General features: G+C 41.4%; 1 protein-coding gene across 1 annotated transcript in view; it reads left to right on the top strand.

Annotated features, from left to right (window-relative positions):
- Window positions 1-19,463, top strand: part of HAO2 (hydroxyacid oxidase 2) — a 55,261-nt gene that overhangs the window by 34,564 nt on the left and 1,234 nt on the right. The window contains exons 6-7 of the mRNA XM_084832191.1: window positions 8,506-8,664; window positions 16,346-16,415. Coding sequence (XP_084688317.1) covers window positions 8,506-8,664; window positions 16,346-16,415 — 229 coding nt within the window. The remainder of the gene's footprint in view (window positions 1-8,505; window positions 8,665-16,345; window positions 16,416-19,463) is intronic.

Here is a 19,463-nt window from a genome sequence, read left to right as displayed (position 1 = left end):
CCCTGCAAGGTGGGCTAGGAGAACAGAAAGTGGCTGGCTAGGTGGGAGGGAGTACTATGGAAAACCTCCTCAGCATTACTGCCTTATCTAAAACAACTCCACACCCCAAAAGGAAACCATTAAAAATGACCATTCCAAGCTCTGCATGATGAATTTATTCAGGTGAGGAGAAAAGGCACTTTTAATACCCATTGAAATCCTAACTGTCAAGCCTTTCTCCTGCATGGCTGAGAAGGGAAACTCCCCCTTCCACCCTGGGAAGAAAAAAGCCCATCAATCTGGTGAGCAAAAGGGAGAAGAAGCAGTCAGTGAAGTCAATGGGAGCGGGAGGTTCCAAGTAAATGCACTGAAGGGGATGGGAGAGCTTAAGACTGCTACTCTAAGTAGACTTACAATGCACTCCTATGCATACCTACTCAGAAGCAAGCCACACAGATTTCAATGGCACTTACTCCCAGGAAAGGAAAGCCTTACAGCCAATGAGTTTACTCAGAAGAAAGCATTACTGTCCTCAAGGGGATCTCTGAACCTGTAGTGGAATGAGAGAGAGGCAGAAACGGTCACTGGAAACACGGTCAGTGACCTTCCCCACTTCCCACCAATTTGTTGTCATGACAGTGTAATTCAACACTGCCCAGCAACACCCCCTAGCACATGCCCACACAAAGGGAAAGCACTGAAGGGAAATACATAGGGGGAAATGACTATTTCAATCACAAGCACAGAAAATGCAGGATTTTCCCCGTTCTCAGATAACACAGGAAAAGGGAAGAAAAGTTGTGAGATAGCTGCAGGAGAGCAGCAGCATTGTTTAAAGCCTCTGTGAAAACCTGTGATTAAAGAAGAACAATCCTGCTAAAAAAAAACTCAGGTGTGAAGCCAGCCTAAGTCAAACCATCCCTGACAGATGGCTGTCCAGCCTCGTCTTGAATGCCTCCAGCGTGGGAGAGTCCACAACTTCCCTAAGTAATTGGTTCCATTGTTGTATTACTCTAACAGTCAGGAAATTTTTCCTGATGTTCAGCCGGAATCTGGCTTCCTGTAACTTCAGCCCATTATTCCATGTCGTGCACTCTGGGATGATCAAGAAGCGATCCTGGCCTTCGTCTCTGTGACAACCTTTCAAGTACTTGATGAGCACTATCATATCTCCCCTCAGTCCTCTTCTCAAGGCTAAACGTGCTTAGTTATTTCAGTCTCTCCTGAAATTTGATTCCAGTCCCCTAATCATCTTCGTTGCCCTTCTCTGAACCCTCTCCAGTTTGTCTGCATCCTTCTTAAAGTGTGGTGCCCAGAACTGGACACAGTACTCCAGATGAGGCCTAACCAGTGCTGAGTACAGGGGAACTAGTACTTCACATGATTTGGAAGCTATACTTCTAGTAATGCAGCCCAAAATAGCATTTGCCTTTTTTGCAGCCACATCATGTTGTTGGCTCATATTCAGCTTGTGATCGACAACAATTCCAAGATCCTTCTCACTTGTAGTATTGTTGAGCCAAGTCTCCCCCATCTTGTAACTGTGCATTTGGTTTCTTTTTCCTAGGTGCAGAACTTGGCATTTATCCCTATTAAATTTCATTCTGTTGTTTTCTGCCCAGCACTCTAGTCTATCAAGATCAGTTTGGCTTTTGTTTCTGTCTTCCAGGGTATGAGCTAACCCATCCAATTTTGTGTCATCTGCAAATTTGATCAGTATTCCCTGCACGTCCTCATCCAAGTCATTAATAAAAATGTTGAAGAGCACTGGGCCCAGGACTGAGCCCTGCAGTACCCCACTCATTACCTCTCCCCAGTTTGAGAAGATCCCATTGATAAGTCCAATTCTGTAGCCAACTGTGGATCCCCCTGATCGGTGTTTCATCTAGCCCACTTTGAGCTAGTTTGCTCATCAGGATATCATAGGGCACTTTGTCGAAAGCTTTGCTGAAGTCAAGGTATATATGTCCACAGCATTCCCACAGTCCACAAGGGAGGTTACTTGATCAAAACATGAGATCAGATTCATGTGGCAGGATTTCTTCTTGACAAATCCATGTTGGCTTTGAGTAATCACCGCATTGTTTTCAAGGTGCTTCCAGATGGATTGCTGTATCATCTGCTCCAGAATTTTCCCAGGGATTGATGTTAGACTGACTGGACTGTAGTACCCAGGTTCCTCCTTTTTGCCCTTTTTGAAGATAGGGATAACATCAGCCCTCCTCCAGTCCTCTGGCACTTCACCTGTCCTCCATGATTTCTCAAAGATAATAGACAGCGGTTCTGAGAGTTCTTCTGCCAGTTCCTTTATTACTCTAGGATGCAGTTCATTTGGCCCTGCAGATTTGAACTCATTCAAAGTAAGTAGGTGTTCCTTGACCATATGCCTTTTAGTCTCAAGTTGCAATCCTGCCCCTTCAGCCTGTACTTCACCTTTGCCAGGGGATTCATAGACCCTCTTTCGAGAGAAGACTGAGCCAAAGTAGGAAGTGAGCACTTCTGCCTTTCCTTTGTGACCATTTTGCCATCCTTATTGAATAGTTGAACCACCATTTCTTTCCTCTGTCTTTTACTATTCATGTATCTGAAGAAAGCCTTTTTGTTGCTTTTAACATCCCTCACTAACCTCAGCTCCTTCTCAGCTTTAGCCTTCCTGACGCCATTCCTGCAATTCTGTGCTACCTGCCTGTATTCTTCCTTTGTAGCTCAGCCTTCCTTTGATTTCCTATATGTGTCCTTTTCTTTGTTTTCAGGTCATCTCTAAGCTTTTTGTGAAGCCACATTGGCTTCTTCTGTTGTCATCCACCTTTTATTCTTATTGGAATTGTTTGTTTAGAATTTCCTTTTTTAAAAACTCCCACCCATCTTGGATTCCTTTTCTTATTAGAGTCACTTGCCATGGGACCTCACTTATCATTGTTCTGAGTTTAATAAAATTGGCTTTCCTAAAATCTAGGGTACGTGTTTGGCTACACGCAGCTTTTGCTTCCTTTAGAACCAAGAGCTCAAGTATAACCTGGCCACTTTCCCCCAGAGTTCCCATAACTGTTACTTTATCCACTAAGTCATCTCTGTTGGTTAGGATCAAATCAAGGATACCCGATCTTCTAGTTCCTTCCTCCACTTTCTGTAGGAGGAAGTTATCAGCAACACAAGTCAGGAATTTCTTGGAGGGGCCATGTTTTGCAGAATTTGTCTCCCAACAAATATCGGGGAAATTGAAGTCCCCCGTCGCTACTACATCATGCTTCCTTGAAACATTGGCGATCTGCTTTTCAAAAGTTTCATCCTCATCTCCTTGATTGGGTGGCCGGTAGTAGACTCCGACCACCATGTTCCTTTTATTCTTTGCTCCATTTATTTTAACCCAGATGTTCTCGATGGGACTACCAAGTTCTTCCTCCTTTATTTCTCTTCAAAGATATGTATTTTTAACATACAGTGCAACTCCACCTCCCTTTCTGTTCCTTCTGTTCTTTTTGAACATGTTATATCCTTCAGTTGCTGTATTCCAGTCATGGGAGTCACTTGGTGACTTGGTGGTGAGACCCACCAAGTCTCAGTTACACCCATCAAGTCATAATTTCCCTCCCATATTAAGAGTTCAAGTTTGTTATGTTTGTTTCCCATACTCTGGGCATTAGTATATAGATATTGAAGACCATGTGCTTTATAGTCTGGCTTTCTTCCTACATGTTTTTGAAGACTATTATTGGGTGCTATTAGAGCTGTCCTCTCCTTTGTGGTGCATGAGCCTTCATCCATTGTTACCCCCAAAGTTACGTCTCCCCCCCCCCATAGGATTCAGTGTAAGGCCCTCCTCATGAAGTTCTTCATGCTGTGGCCAAACACATTCTTCCCAGCCCTTGTGAGGTGCAACCCATCCCTTGCCAACAATCCATCTTCCAGGAAGTATACCTCGTGGTCCCAGAATCCAACTCTCTGCGTCTGCACCACCTTCGTAGCCATTCACCTGGAGTATTTTTCTTTCCCTTTCTATCCCTCTTCTAACTACTGGAAGGATGGATGAGAAAACTATCTGGGCCCCAAAGTTCTTGAGTTTCCTGCCCAGAGTTTCAAAGTCTGACATGATGATTACAGGTCCGCTATGTAATCAACTTGCGCTTGTTGCACATGTAGGCCATGTTGATCTCAGGTAAGAAAACAAACGTTGCACAGACCTTGCAGATCACCACCACTGGAGAGTCTTTTCCTTCCATAGTCTCTATTCCATTTATGTTTCTAGCTTTCTGACTGTACTGGGATAGCCTGTGCTTTGTCCTCTATTCACTGGAGGTTAACAACAGAATCCCACTGGTATGGAAGTGTGTGTAACAAGAAAAAGAAATTTTAAAAAATTGTTAGGGACCTCGACCTTGACCTCTCTTGCCGAACTCCCCCGTTTGCTCTCCCTGTTTGCTCACTCTGATTGCTCGCTTTCTGAGAGCTTGCTTGCTTTTATAGCCCCTAGACCAGCTGAAGCAGCTTTCTCTGCTCTGTTCAGCTTGGAGACAGGAAACAGACTGAAACTCCCTCCCCACACAGCTGCTGAGACTAATCAGGCCACGCCCCCTCAATTCAATTGGAGCTCTCAGGAGCACATGGTGACTCAGAATGGAAAGTCCCTGGGCTTACTCCAGCCCACTTACCACTTTGCCTTTGTCTCCTCTTCCACTGCAACTCCCCCATCAAACTCCTGTTTGCTCTCCCTGTTTGCTCACTCTGATTGCTCACCCCCTGGGAGCTTGCTTGCTTTTATAGCCCCTAGACCAGCTGGAGCAGCTTCCTCTGCTCTGCTCAACTAGGAGACAGGAAATTAAAAATTACTTTTTCAATATATAAGCAAGTCATAAAATAACATATTGAGGGAAGTTGAAACTTCAACTGAAATATTTCTGATTATGGCAAATTACCAATGCTAGTCTATATATGTCTACTCCAAAGTAAGTCTGAATGAACTTTCAGGAGTCCCTTACTGTCATGTTCCTTTGTCCTCCCCCTTTGCAATCAACACACTCCAAGATACCAGGCTTCAGGCTCACTACTTTATTAGTTAATGACCAGGTTCCTTACAAATACAAATACTAGGCAACTCTCAGGCTACAAAGGAAACAGCTACTCCACACAATTATGAATACCAATAGAGGAGCCAAAGTGGAAGTTAGAGAAGTTGCCTGCAGTTTGAACAAGAACTTCCCGGCCAGACTAGCTTAGGGGAGATGCCCCTCCCTTACAGTGGCCCCCTCCTATGTAGTCTGTCACACATAGCCAACCTGGAGGAGCGTCTGAGCTCCACCTCTAACTTTTCCCGCTTCGCTCTGCGACGGACCCTCGCATCCCTCAAGTCACGCCCCTCACTCTCCTCCTCCCCTGAGACCTGGGTTCTCATGGAGGAGGAGAGGGGGGCCCTTCAGGCCGAGCCATCTGTGTGCCAAGATCTGGAGAAGAAGGCCTTGCCATATCTGAGCTCACTAGGGAGGGAGCCTCTCCCTGTTCTGGCTGTTCCCATTCTGAATCTGAGCTGCTAGCTATCTCCACACGCTCAGATACATTCCTGACACTTACAGCCCTGTGCCTATGACTGCAAAGAGATTCAGAATCCCTTCCAACTACGTAACCCTTAAGATTTCTGGAAGTAAAGCCACCAAAGGTAATGAGGTAATATCTCTGAAATAGCAGGGGCAATGTTCTGGTGATGTATTTCAGTAGGAGCTAAGATGGCTCAAGACAGCATGGCTGATGGGCAGAGAGGCTCATCGTTCTTTATTCCCCTTTACAGACAAGGGGAGGGGGGTGGGCAAGGTCTGCATGTGTAGCAGGAAGTCAGTCTGTATTCGAACTAGATCTGAAAAGGAGGCAGAGAGCTCGTTTTGCTCTTTGCAGGAAACCCTATGGCACGATGGGTTCTCTTGAACATCTGATGAGGAGCAAGAATCTGTCTGAGTGTTAGCATTGTGAACCTTCATCTTATGCTCAGTCTGTATATACGTCTAAATATCCTGTGTATCACAGAAACCCCATAAGTCTCCCATAACCTTGTTCTGTGGAAAATAATCCTGGGTAAATGCTGGAACTCCTCACCACTCAGAAGTGGGGTGCATGCCCATAACAATACTGTGGGTTGCATTATTACTTTTTGTGTTAGATGCATGTGCTGTTACAGATCATTTTACCTGAATGCTTCTATGAGTATGCTACCCAACACACCTATATTGGATTTATATCAATGTAACTGTCATGGTTTCTTCCAAAGAATACTGCCATTTTTGGGTGGCACATTTTAAGAAAAACATTGACAAACTGGAGGAGAGTGACCAGAGGAGAGTGAGCAATATGGTGAGGGATATGGAAACCCTCCTATGAGGAACAGTTGAATGCATTGTGTATGTTTCGTGTGGGACAGAAACAATTAAGGGGAGACATGATAGTGGTGTTCAGATATCGGAAGGGCTGTCATGCAGAAGATGCAACAGAGGGCAGGACTAGAACCAACGGGTGGAAATTGCAGGGAAACAGATTTTGGCTAAGCATTAGGAGAAACCTCCTAATGGTAAGAGCTGTTTGACACTAGAACAGACTTCCTAAATGGTGGACTCTCCTTTGCTGGAGGTATTTAAATAGGGGGCTGGATGGCCATCTGGGATACTGTAGTTGCACCCTACATTGCAGATTCCACATTGAGCCATGGGCTGGCCTAGAGGGCCTCCAAGGTTCCCTCCAACACTGAGATCCTGTGAACCTTATAAGGCAGCCTCCCCCAACCTGGTGCCCTCCAGATGTTCTTGACTAGAAGTCCCAACATCCCTGACATTGGCCATGCTGCCTGGGCCTAATGGGAGCTGTAGTACAAAACACCTGGAGAGCACCAGGTTGGGGAAGGCTGCTATTAGTAGGGATGTTGGGGAAATCCACAATGGATTCAAATGAATTCTGATTTCTATGAATCCAACCTGTGGATTCCGCAGCAGACCGGCTTCTTCCAAGTCACACAGCCTTGCAGACCTGTTGCTGGGGGGAATTGCACAAATTTGCATTTGTGCTAATGTGCATTAGTGCAACTGGAACAAAATTCTCATACATCACTAAAAAAATCCAATTCCATCAATGAGCAGATGATAGAACAGAAGATGCCTGGCAATCCACAAAACACAGACAGAATGGATTTAACAAAATCCAAACATCCCTAGGGCCGATCTACATTGCGCCCGCCATCACAACGAAGTCGGGATCTGGTCGGGTTAAACGCAGTCGCATTAAAACGTGATTATCCACACTCATCCATTTTCCCCGTTGCAGTTCTTGATTGAATGCGCGAGCTCAGTTCACACTCGAGAGCTGTGCTGTTTTCCTGCTCTTAAAGACGGCAGCTCTCATTGGAGGAGCAGAAACTCTCCCTGTTTCTGCTGATTCCCCACCCACTGTCCCTCTCTTCCTCTATCCCTGTGTGTGTGTGTGTGTGCGTGCGCGCGCGAGCATCCTATTGGGGCTCAAAAGCCCAGTGAGAGCTTGTGAAACATAAGGACTAAACGTTGGAGAACAAAGAAAAGGCACTACGCATGCTCAGAAACCAATTAGTACTCAGTCTTATCAGCACAGCGGCCTTCTTATCTTTTAGGGATGAGTTACTCTGGTGGATAGGAATTTTCTGCTTATGAGCAAGTTGCAATTACCTTCTCATGGTCAGACACATAGGTATTCTCTAAATCCCATCAGGTCAGGCACCTCGCCTGAACCAAACTACTTACAAGACCTAGTCAGGCCTACACACCCAATCCCCTCTCCAAGCATATACTTGAGCAAGAAAAGTGTTACTGCTTGCTTTTACAAAGACAATACTAACTTGCACACGTGGCGGGGCGACAGCAGACTTCTGAAGTTGCGAACATACTGTGGATTGTATATAAAAGTTGTCAAGGTAAGGATCGGAGGCAGCAGAAGTGAAAAGGGGAGGCAAGGAAGTTGAAATGGAAAAGTTCATGCTAAGAGCAGGGAGGGACTGCTATAGAGGGGGTGGACAGTGGGCATACAAAGCTGCTGACATCCAATAACATCCTGCCAGGCTCCACCCGCCAGTGTAAATGGCAGGTAACATTATGCTGTAAAGAAAAACTGGCTGTGTCAAGAACCAATTCAAATCCCGCAAAGAATCTGGAAGCAGAAGCCCCAGTAAGTAGTGGGATAAAAAGCCTGGCGTGGTGAAGCCCATAGGGAGAAAGGTCCTCTAGAGAACAAACTGTTGAAAACATATTATAGGACAATTATGTTTTTCTAGTATACTTTTACTAAAAAGAGTACACTCTTGGCTTTTAAATACGTGCATGGTAGGTTATTGCAGTGTAAATGGAAACAGTGTGCAGTAGGTGGAACAGAACCATCATTCATGTATAATGGTACGTTGGTATAGTAGGAGCTCAGACAGTGATCCATGTTACAAGTGTGATTGTGAAATGTTGGAGGGCATGTCTTTGTTCTCACTCACATTTATGCTCCTCTTTCCGTGAGTTTCTCATTTGTGACTTTTTACAGATTGATGCTCTGATTGAAGTGGCAGCTGCAGTGCAAGGCAAAGTTGAAGTTTACTTGGACGGTGGAATACGAACAGGAAGCGATGTATTGAAAGCATTGGCACTTGGGGCAAAATGTGTCTTCATTGGAAGGCCTGCCATCTGGGGTCTGGCCTATAAGGTGAATAAAGGTTCTGTTTTTTAAAGAATAATCTTAACATCATGCTTCTTTTTATCATTTGTTCATTTTATCTCGTTCGCTGCTCCGAAATCTGTTTAGATGTGGAGTGATATACAAATGTTGTAAATAAATAAATAAATATTGGGTCTGTGCGGGTTTGAGTAACTATGATGGGTGTATACATTGAAGTACGAAATTGGAAATGAACAGCAGTCCCTTGAGAGAAGCAGGCTTTCTCCACTTCCTTTACACTAAGCTCATTAGGCTGTGATCCATAGCTAAGATATGTGAGGGAGATATCATTTCATTTGCAAAGTGGTGGCTTTAAAACTAGCTTGCAACACAACACAGGAGGCGGAGCTTGTATTTGAAAAGCAAAGGCCTCACCATCTGCATGCCAGCCCTGGCATGGATGTAAAAGGGCTTGCTGGACTGTGAACTTAGTCTCTCAGGTGCCATTGCACATCCTTGCATTTTTCCAGAGCATTTCACTTTTCCCTCATAAAAAGAAGTAATAGTAACAATAATAACAGCAATAATAGGCTTTCGTTGATCCTTTCCACAGTTGGAGTTGTTGAAAGTATAACAAAATGTGGAGAAGAGGGGAATGTTGGCAAGCTGTTCTCAAGGTCAAGATAGCATTAGTGGGTCCATCAGTAAAGTGTGTGTAGCGTAACATATGAAAATCACTGTACTGGAGAAAATTAGACCCCTTGCACGCAGAGCCCATTGATAAGATGTTGTCTTTGTTCATCAGTTGCATTATAGTTGTATCCCATAACCTGGAATTCAATCTGCTCCCCGCTTAGTGGTTAAGATGCTGAACTGCAGACTGGAAGGTCAGAAGGTCAGCAGTTCGAGACCCGAGTGCTGCGTGATGGAGTGAGCTCCCGTCTTCAGTCCCAGCTTCTGCCAACCTAGCAGTTCGAAAGCAAGAAATTGCAAGTAGATAAATAGGTACTGCCTTGGTGGGAAAGGTAACAGCGCTCCGTGCACCTCAGTGTTCAGTCATGCCGGCCACATGACCACGGAAGCGTCTTCGGACAGCGCTGGCTCTTCGGCTTAGAAACGGGGATGAGCACCGCACCCTAGAGTCAGACACGACTGGTTGGGGACACCTTTACCTTTTTACTAACAAGCTTAGACTGAGAAAATAGCTCTTACAACTCTCCCTCCTAGGGGGCAGAGCATGTGAGCAAGCAGAAAGACATGGGTTGAGTGAGCTCCTCAACAATAAACAAACGAACAAACTAAAAAATTGGATTTCTAAATCTAAACATATCACAAATACAAGGCATAAACAGCAAACTGGCAAGTACATCTGAACTTAGAGGGGAAAAATTACTAGACTTCTTTAAAATTTAAGTTAAAGAAGCAGGCCTACCAGAAGAAGAAATAAAACAGCCTTGCAAGATGGCACCCGCAGCAAAAAAACTACAAACGGATCCCCAGTGGAGGAACTGCTAGAGTGGAAAGCAGAACTGGCTTCCCAATATACCAAGTTTAAAGAAGAAATGTTAGAAAACTGGAAAGACATTTTGGGACAAAAATTGGAAGACACTAATGTTAAAGTACAGGCAGTTGAAAGTACAGCCTCAGAAGCATTTAACCTAGCAGCCACAACAAAGAATAAAACTGAGCAATTACAACAAGAAAATATTCAGATTAAGATGAAATTAGGAGAAGAAAATCGGAACAGATGTATTAATGTGAGAATTTGGGGACTGATAGAATCAGCAGAAACGGGGAACTAAAATCCTTTTTAGCACAATGGATGTCAATTACTACCAGACTTCCAAGTAAAAGAAGATTTTAAAAGAGTACCCAGAGCGTTAAGACCAAAAAGTGTAAATGCTGACAGACCTTGTGGTATAATAATCTGCTTTGTCAGATATAAAAAGAAGGAAGAATTTATGCAAAAGATAAAATCTGTAAAAGAACAATTCAATGGAATGCCTGTCTTAATCTTACCAGACCTTGCTCCAGAAACTTTAAAAAAGTGACAGGCATTTCTTTCACCCATTTACTAGAAAGCTACAAGAAGCAGACATTACCTACCAGTGTGGCTTTCCTTTCAGCATTACAATTAATCACAAGTGCAGTCATTACGTGGCAATGGCTTTAAAAGAAATGGTGGAGACATTCAAAGCTCTGAAAATAGAATTGCCTACAGAATTTGCATCAGAAAGAATCCTGAGAGGAGGAAGCACAAGTACGGCACATGAGGGCTGGGAGTTACTTCAAAGACGGAAAACACTGAGAGGAAAACCAACAGCACCTGATAGAGGAGAAGAGCTGCTACCAACAAGATCACAAAAGCAATTCAGTATAAGAAGAAATAAACTCCTTAAAAAGTGTAAGAGGACTGTGTACTAGCAGAGGGACTGTAAGTAACATACACAGAAATCCAATTAGGTTTAGATGAGAAAGAAGAGAGAAAAGTTGTTATTAAACTTTATACTTTCAAGATCGAAGATGTCTCACGAAAGACCCAGATATAACCCCTGTTAATATCTAATAGCATTATATATCTTGCTCACTGTAACCTCAGATTAGGAAAGCTTAAAAAAGAAAACCTGGGTGAAATATGATCACCCAGGAAGAACTCTCCTGTGCTAAAACAGGAGGTTCAGGGGAAAAGCTATTCCGAAGCGGGTCTAGCAGCCCATGTTGGGGAAATATTGCAGAAGGATCCAGGGAGAGAAGGGGAGAGGGAATTGTGGGATTGTTCTCTCAAGGTTTCAGTAGTTTTGCTGTTGTTTAAGTTGCGAAAGATTCTATATTTGATGGTCAAGTATATATGACTTGTAGAAATATAAACGATAATATATGTAAGTTACAAATAAGTATCCTGAATATTAAAGGAAGAGGGACAATAATAAAATGAAATAGATTACATAAATTACTAAAAGACACCAATGCAAATATTATTTTCTTACAAGAAAGACATGAAATAACTGTTAGAGACACTTTCATGCCTGCAAAAAAAAAAGGGGGATAAACAGTTTTATGCACCAGGATGGGGTGTAACTATCTTAATTCGATCTGATACTGATTTTCAGTTACAAAAAATTCAAAAAGGCTAGTGTAACTGAAAATCAATATCAGACATCGCTATATCTTCATAGAAGGGAAACTGAACCAAAATGAAAATATACTTTAGCTTCTATATATACACCAAATGATGAGCAACGTAACTTTATAGACAACACACTTAATAAGCAATTTTTCTACAGTGACAACTAAAGTAGGGGGAGACCTGAATTGGCATCTCCAAGGGGTGGATTCCACATTCCAGATAATTGGAGGATAAGAAAAAAGGTATACTAAATTCATAAAGACAACTTGTAAAACAAGGAAATGCAAAGAAAGCTTCCAGGATATTTCAGAACCATGGACTAAGGGAAGTGTGGCGAGAATGTAATCCAAATGACTATAGTTTTACTTTTTATTCAAAAGTGCATGATACCTCCTCAAGAACTGATGCTACCCTAATATCTGAAGGAGAATTATCTAATGTGAGTAACACTACAATTAATATAATTAAGGTCATGGATCATACTACACTAAATGTACAAATAACTGAGAAGTCTAAAGAGATGCTTTTAGTGACATGGAAACTCCACCTGATCTTATTAGCAACCGAATCAAGTAGAAAAAAATACAGGAAAATTTAGAACTGTATATAAAAGAGAACACATTGGAAGGTATGTCTTCCACACTGAGATAGGAAACACTTCTGTGGAATATGCATACAAGAATTAAGTAGAATAAGAAAACAACGGAGAACACAAACAGCAAGTTTGGATTTAGAAATTCAAAAACTTACCAATAGATACAGATCAATCAAAATTAGGAAAGAATTAGAACAAAAATGCAAAGAATTGGATAAATTCGATATAAATAAGACAATGATTAACTTGTCATACCTTAAACAAAAATATTATGAATTTGATGGGAAAGGGTCCAAATTGTTAGCCAATAGGGTCAAAAACCGTAGAATGAAGAATAAAATTGTAGCCATAAAGAATTTAGAAGGCAATAGAATATTTGATTTACCCAAAATAAAAGATGAATTTGTAAATATATACATACAGACGGACGGACATACATATATAAACTATTAATATAGATCAGATAAAGTTAGAGGGATATTAGCAAAAAGCAAAAGTAAACCAAATGATTTTATAAGATAATTGAATGCTGGAGGAAAGAATCTCAGTTGATGAAATCAAAGATGTAATCTCAAACCTAAAAACAGAGAAATCAACAGGTGTAGATGGATATACTGCTGAATTTCCAAGCAATTCAAAGGCACCTTGATCTCACAACTACATGAATTATTTAATGAAATTCTGGAAGGAGCCCCACTCCCAGAAACATGGAAAAAGTCACACATAGCACTCTTACTCAAACCAGGGAAAGACCCATTAAAATCCAACTTTTATCAGCCAATCACCTTATTAAACACAAATTATAAAATGTTTGCCTCAGTGTTGAAGAATAGAATTAAAAATTATATAAAAAATTAATAAATGCAAATCAATTTGGTTTTATACCAAACAGACATATTTTTGATCCAGCTAGAAGGATTTTTAACTTGATGGGTTACTGTAAACATAACGAACTACCTCTGGATCTGGTGGCACTGGGTATATATGAAGCATTTGATAGCATCAACTGGAAATTTCTAAAAAATGCATTGATATTCTATAAATTTGGTCCCAAATTTTCCAGGGCCATTGGTGCCATATATTTCCCATCATGGGCCTGTATAAAAATAAATAATTCAGACTTGGTATACTTTGAAATAGGAAGTGGAAACAAACAAGGTTGCCCCTTTCCCCAACTTTATTTACCCTTGATATAGAATTTTTAGTTAACTATTTAAGAAATAATGATACAATAAATGGGATCACAATAGGAAAAACAGAACACCTAATCAATCTTTTTGGAAACGATACGCTGTTAACCTTACAAGATCCAATAAAAGCTACCCCATTCTTACAGAATGAATTAGATAACTTTAAAAATTTAGCAGGCTTACAAATTAATTATAATAAATCAGAATTATTGAATCTAAACATATCCCCCCAAAATCAACTTTTAATCTCTCAACAGCTTGGAATCCCCCTAATAAATAAACATTTATTTTATATAATAAAATAGAGCCAGCGTGATGTAGTGGTGAGACTGGGAGCCGGGAGATCTGGGTTCTAGTCGCCACTCAGCCATGGAAGCTCACTGGGTGACTTTGGGCCAATCTCAGCTCAACCTACCTCACAGGGTTGTTGTTGTGAGGATAAAATGGAGAGGAGGAGGATAATGTAAGTTGCCTTGGGTTCCTTGCAAGAGGGGAAAAGGCAGAATATAAATGCAATAAATCAAATAAATAAATTTCAGATATCTTGGAATAAATATAACAAAACATAATAAATTATTTCTCATTAATTACGGAGAATTAGGACTGACATTAAACAGAAAATAAAAAATGGAATAAATTAATCACTTTCTAGCCAAATTTCAGCAACAAAGATGATTCTTTTGCCCAAACTTACATATTTATTTTAAGGTTTACTACTGAAGACCCTAAAACAGTGCTAAAACAATGGCAAAGCAAATTGGAATACTTTATATTCAACTCGAAGAGACCCAGAACAGCTAAGAACTTGAGATATAGGCAATGTATGAATGGTGGATGGAGCATTCCTAACCTACCTTTATGTTATGAGACATTTCAGCTTAGCCATACACTTTAAATATTAGGGGAAAAAACAGGAAAAACATTGGATACAAATAGAAAGTAATTGGCTGAACATCAACAATTTGAAATCTATTCTGTCAGTTAAAAATGTGAACTTCTGAAAACGTCTATGTTAAATGGATTGCTTTCAATAATAAAAAATGGAAAAGAAAAGCTGTTTCCACAAATATCACACTAATACCGATATCCTGTCATCCAGATCTCAAAAGAAGTAACATTAATCTGAAAGGGTATTCAGAACAAGGTTTTCACTATGTAAGAGACTTTTGCAGCAATTCAAGACCAATGGAACGAAAATATTGGAAAGAAAAGTTGCAAAACACACAAATTAACTGGTACTCCTGGTTCCAACTGGGAAACTTTATCAGAAATAAAACAATAATGGAACAAGCTACTAGACAGTTATCCAGTTTTGAGAATATAATACTTCAACAAACATACCGAACTAGAGATGTTGTCTCTAAATATTATTAGAAATGGATATGGGAACATCTGAAAACCTGTACTCAGTTTGGGAACGAAACTGGAAAATTCAAATTACTGAAGAAGAATGGAATAAAATCTGGCGGACTTTCCCAGTCAGAACTCTATCCTCTAAAATCAGGGAACAAACTATTAAAAATGATACAAGGCTGGTATCTCACTCCACTATGCTTATCTTATATTAACTCAGACAACAATAAATTTTGCTGAAGGGGATGTAAAGAACTAGGCACCACACAACACATGTGGTGGGAATGTGGGGAAGTGAAGAAAATATCGGTGTTTTTTTTTCTAGAAGTTAGTATACTAACAGGACAAAGCATATCAAAAACATCAGAATTAGCATTATTGGGAATATTTCAAGGTAATAATGAGAAGTTATTATATAAAACACTTAAAAGATTTCTAACAACTGCAGTTAGATTGTTAATAATCAGCAAATGGAAATATCTAAAAGGAATCTTGCTTAAAGAATGATACAATAGAGTATGGCAGATTGCGTTATTAGAAAAATTGACAAATATAATTAAATTAGCAAAAGGACAAAGAAAAAAGGACAGTTTTACCAAAGAATGGTACAATATTATCGTTTATACAGATGCAGAGAAACGATGGAATGTTCCCTCTCACTATTTTATTTATTTATTTATTTATTTAATTTCATTTCTATACCGCCCAATAGCCGAAGCTCTCTGGGCAGTTCACTACAAAACTCTTTGGTTATCATAGCACACAAAAAGGTACTATATATGTTTAAAATAACAAATAAGAAGGTATATGTATTAACAAATTGTAATGTATGCTTTCAAATAAAAACAAACAAACAAAAGAGCCAAAACTTGCAGCAAAAGTTTAGTTTAGGTTACATATTTGTTCTTAAGAATAAAATATGTATATCTTATCATTGTTAATAGAGTAACGTGGATACTTGTAAATTGTTGTACAATTTATTATGCATTTGTTAAGCAAAGTTGTACAATGTACATGTATTATAATGGAAATGAAATAAAGAACTATTTAAAAAAATTAAAAACCACAATCCTTATGCCTGTTTTGATCCTTGGCAATGTGGCACATACAAGGCTTCCATGTTCCCTTGGCCATGATCCACCATTTAGGATTCATTTGCCCCTTGACATACTTTTCTGCCAGCCTATATACCTGGAGACAGGCAATCATGGTTTCAGAGAGTTAAAAGTAGAATGAAAGAGATGGTGGAATTGTTTGTATTCCACAGTCATCGTACTACCATCTTCCACAGACAGATTTTGTAGGTTTTCATGGTGCTTCAAAGGTTGGCAACGCCTGTTTGATCAGAGGTAACAGTGGGACAAAAGATGGGAACACAATTCTTTAAAAAAAAAAAAAAACCTATTGTCCATTTTCAGTTGATGCTGGCTTCATAATTTACAGTCTTACTCTTTGTTGGAGCAGGGTGAAGAAGGACTTCAAGATGTGCTGAAGATTTTAAAAGATGAATTTCGTTTGTCAATGGCTCTTGCTGGTAAACACCCCCCTCCCATTTACTACTATATTTCATTCTTTTTTGTTATTTTCAGTTCATTTTGGAGAACTGCATGTTAATCACTGAATGCTATGGAGGGATCAGGGAATGCAAATGCCGATGGTTCTCTTCCCGAGCCCTCCCCCCGGCTCCTAATCAGGGCAAAAGGAAGCCAGGAAGAAGTTGATCGAAGGAGAAAGAAGCCATTGTCTTGCCAGTCACCTCCAGAATCAAAACAAAGGTTTTCAAAGTCTACAAAAATCAATCCCCGCCACCACCACCGCAACCACCATTGATGGGGGGAAAGGGAATAAACTGCAGAAACCACTGGACGATCAGCAGGTGTGAAAGGGAAAATGGGGAAATCAGGGAAACATCTGGTGAGGGTGACCCAATGATGGATTAGATGAGCTAGATTAGGCCAGTGGGCTGGAGGTTCAGCACCCTTGGTTTAAATTAAAGTGTTAATTGTTTTTAAATGGGATATAATATCACCGCCATCACTGCTGTTATTAACCATTCACTGCATCAACCCCTTCCCAATATCCTTCCCCACTTATTTATAGTATCCCCAATCCTGCTAAAGTTAGTCAGGAGTCAAAATGCCACTGAAAGGAATGGAGCAGGTTGATGGTGACTCATTTCAGCCCCATTGCTTTTACAGGTAACTAACTAGGCTAGAGTCATGATGGCCCTTTATCATTGTTTGGGCTGAATGCAAACAATGACCTGGTTCACACGTAACAACAAATCATGGTTTGTTGTTACATATGAACCCAAAACTATGGGTTAACTATGGGTTGTGAACTATGATCAACTCACAAAGAGAACCCATGGTTTGTTGTTAGGTTGTGAACTGTGGGTTGTTTAAACCATGGATTGCCATTATGTGCAAACTCAGAATCATGGGTTGTTTGTCGGTTGTTTTGCCTAGGGATGTACGAAAGTCACTTACCTTTTCAAAGGGTGACATTCGCGGTGGGGGGGAGGCACTCCGTACCGCCCCCCGAAATCCTTCCCTGGCCGGCTCCGCTCCGCAGCGACTCCACCGAGTCGCCGGCCGGGTGCATCTGCATGGCAGGTCTGCGGACGCAAATGGCAGCCGGCACAGCAGCCGCCATTTGCGTCCCTTTGCTGAGCCGTGATAGGCTACGTAAATATTTACGTAGCCTATCACGGCTCAGCGAAGGGACGCAAATGCTGTAGTGGCTGCCATTTGCGTCCCCGCCTTTGCCGTAATAGGCTATGTAAATATTTACGTAGCCTATCATGGCAAAAGCGGGGACGCAAATGGCAGCTGCTACGCCATTTGCGTCCCTGCTCTGAGCTGTGATAGGCTACGTAGATATTACGTAGTCTATCACGGCTTGCCAGAGACGCAAATGGCGGCCAGCCTAGCGGCCGCCATTTACAACCACTACCCGGCAGCGGCTGGAGCCGCCGGAGCTGCTGCTGCCGCCGGAGCTGGAGCTGCAGCCAGGTAGGCTCCGTTTCGCGGGGCTTTCACGGGGTGGTGGGGCGGGTTGCTCCATTCTGCCACGGATTCCGGGGGGCCGAATTCACTGGAATTTGGCCTCCCTGGGATCCGTGGCGGAATTCTCTAACATCCCTAGTTTTGCCAGGCTACAGAGGCAGCAGGCAAAAGCGGCTCAAAAACTCAGTCTCTTTACGTGCCAGTACTGCAGCGTTACAAAGGCAGTTGGGATACAGGGAGGGAGTGGGCAAAGGAAGAGGGAAACAAGCAACCCAGGGACTGAGACATTTTCTCATGTAATGCCACAGAGACTATCCCACAGTTGTTGTTCTCACTTGATTTAATATCAGAAGAAATAAACCGTGGGTTAGCAATATGTGTGAACCAGGCCATTGTAATGCTGCTGAGTTTCAACAAATAATTTGTCAAATTCAAGTGTTTTATCTACTGCTGTGCCAAATCCTGACCCCGATTTTCAAGAACTTTTCTCCCTGTAAAAGAGGCATTGTCTTTTCTGCCTTTTTTGCAGGGAGGGGGGAGAATTTTGGAGCATATTCTCTTTGGGGAGGGGGATAGAGTTTCCACATACCTTATTTAAGTGTAGGCAATTCTCGAGAGGCCTTCTTTCTATTTATTTTTTTTAAAACCCGCACTTGCAGGAGCCCAGGACTCTTCTCCAGACAGGAGTTCTTCCTGAATGCCTATTGGAAGGGGAGAGGTCGCATGGTCTCCTCAGAGTTCAGAAAGAACTGCTGGGCTGGAGAAGAGTCCTGGGCTCCTGCAAGTGCAGGGGTGTTTTTAAAAAAATAAAAAATAGAAAGGAGAGCCCTCAAGAATTGCCTACACTTAAAAAGATGTGGAAACCCTGTCCTTCCTCCCCAAGGAGGAAATTCTCCGAAATTCTCACCTCTCCCAACCCCTTTCACCAGAGTTTTCATTTTGCCACACACACACACACACGAAATGCCGAAAATGGAAGAATCAAAATTTTCAGCACAGGATTCGTTTTATCAGTTCTCTCTCCATACCTGATAGTACACATAAGGCATTATTCATTCTCTGCAGCATAAGATTCCTGAAACTTCATTGCAAAAACATGTCTGAATTTTAGATATGAAAAGATCACCACAATAATTTCCAAAGCTCTCATCAAAGCTCCAGATTCTAACCCTGATTCTGCCATTAAGTAAACTTTTTTTTACTTTAAGTAACGGCCATCCATTTTGCTCTTTGTAAGACGGGGCCAAATGCTCCAACTTTATTCCTAATATTCACCTGAATTTTCAACAGCTAGCAAACATCTACATAGAAGTACCTATGCTCACAGAACTCAAAATCCATAGGATGAATTTATATGATCATTAATGTTCAATAGAGGAAAGTCTTTAATTTTCAGCTGTCCAAATCCATGAGTTTTCACTGTGTGAGGATGCCGTTAGGGAGAAATTACAGATTTCTGTTAAACGCTACTGTTGAAATTTACCTCAGTTCACCTGCCATAATGAGGAACTGTTTCCTAGATTTTTCCTTGAGGTATTGAATGGTTGTCCTTTGTTTTTGACAGTTTGCATATT

Source organism: Heloderma suspectum, chromosome 2 (genome assembly GCF_057233095.1).
Source record: "Heloderma suspectum isolate Gila_16-S chromosome 2, 16-S_ref, whole genome shotgun sequence".
In the NCBI taxonomy this organism is placed as follows: domain Eukaryota; kingdom Metazoa; phylum Chordata; class Lepidosauria; order Squamata; family Helodermatidae; genus Heloderma; species Heloderma suspectum.
The sequence above is the reverse complement of the archived record's forward strand: the minus strand, read 5'-3'. Positions and strand labels throughout refer to the sequence as shown.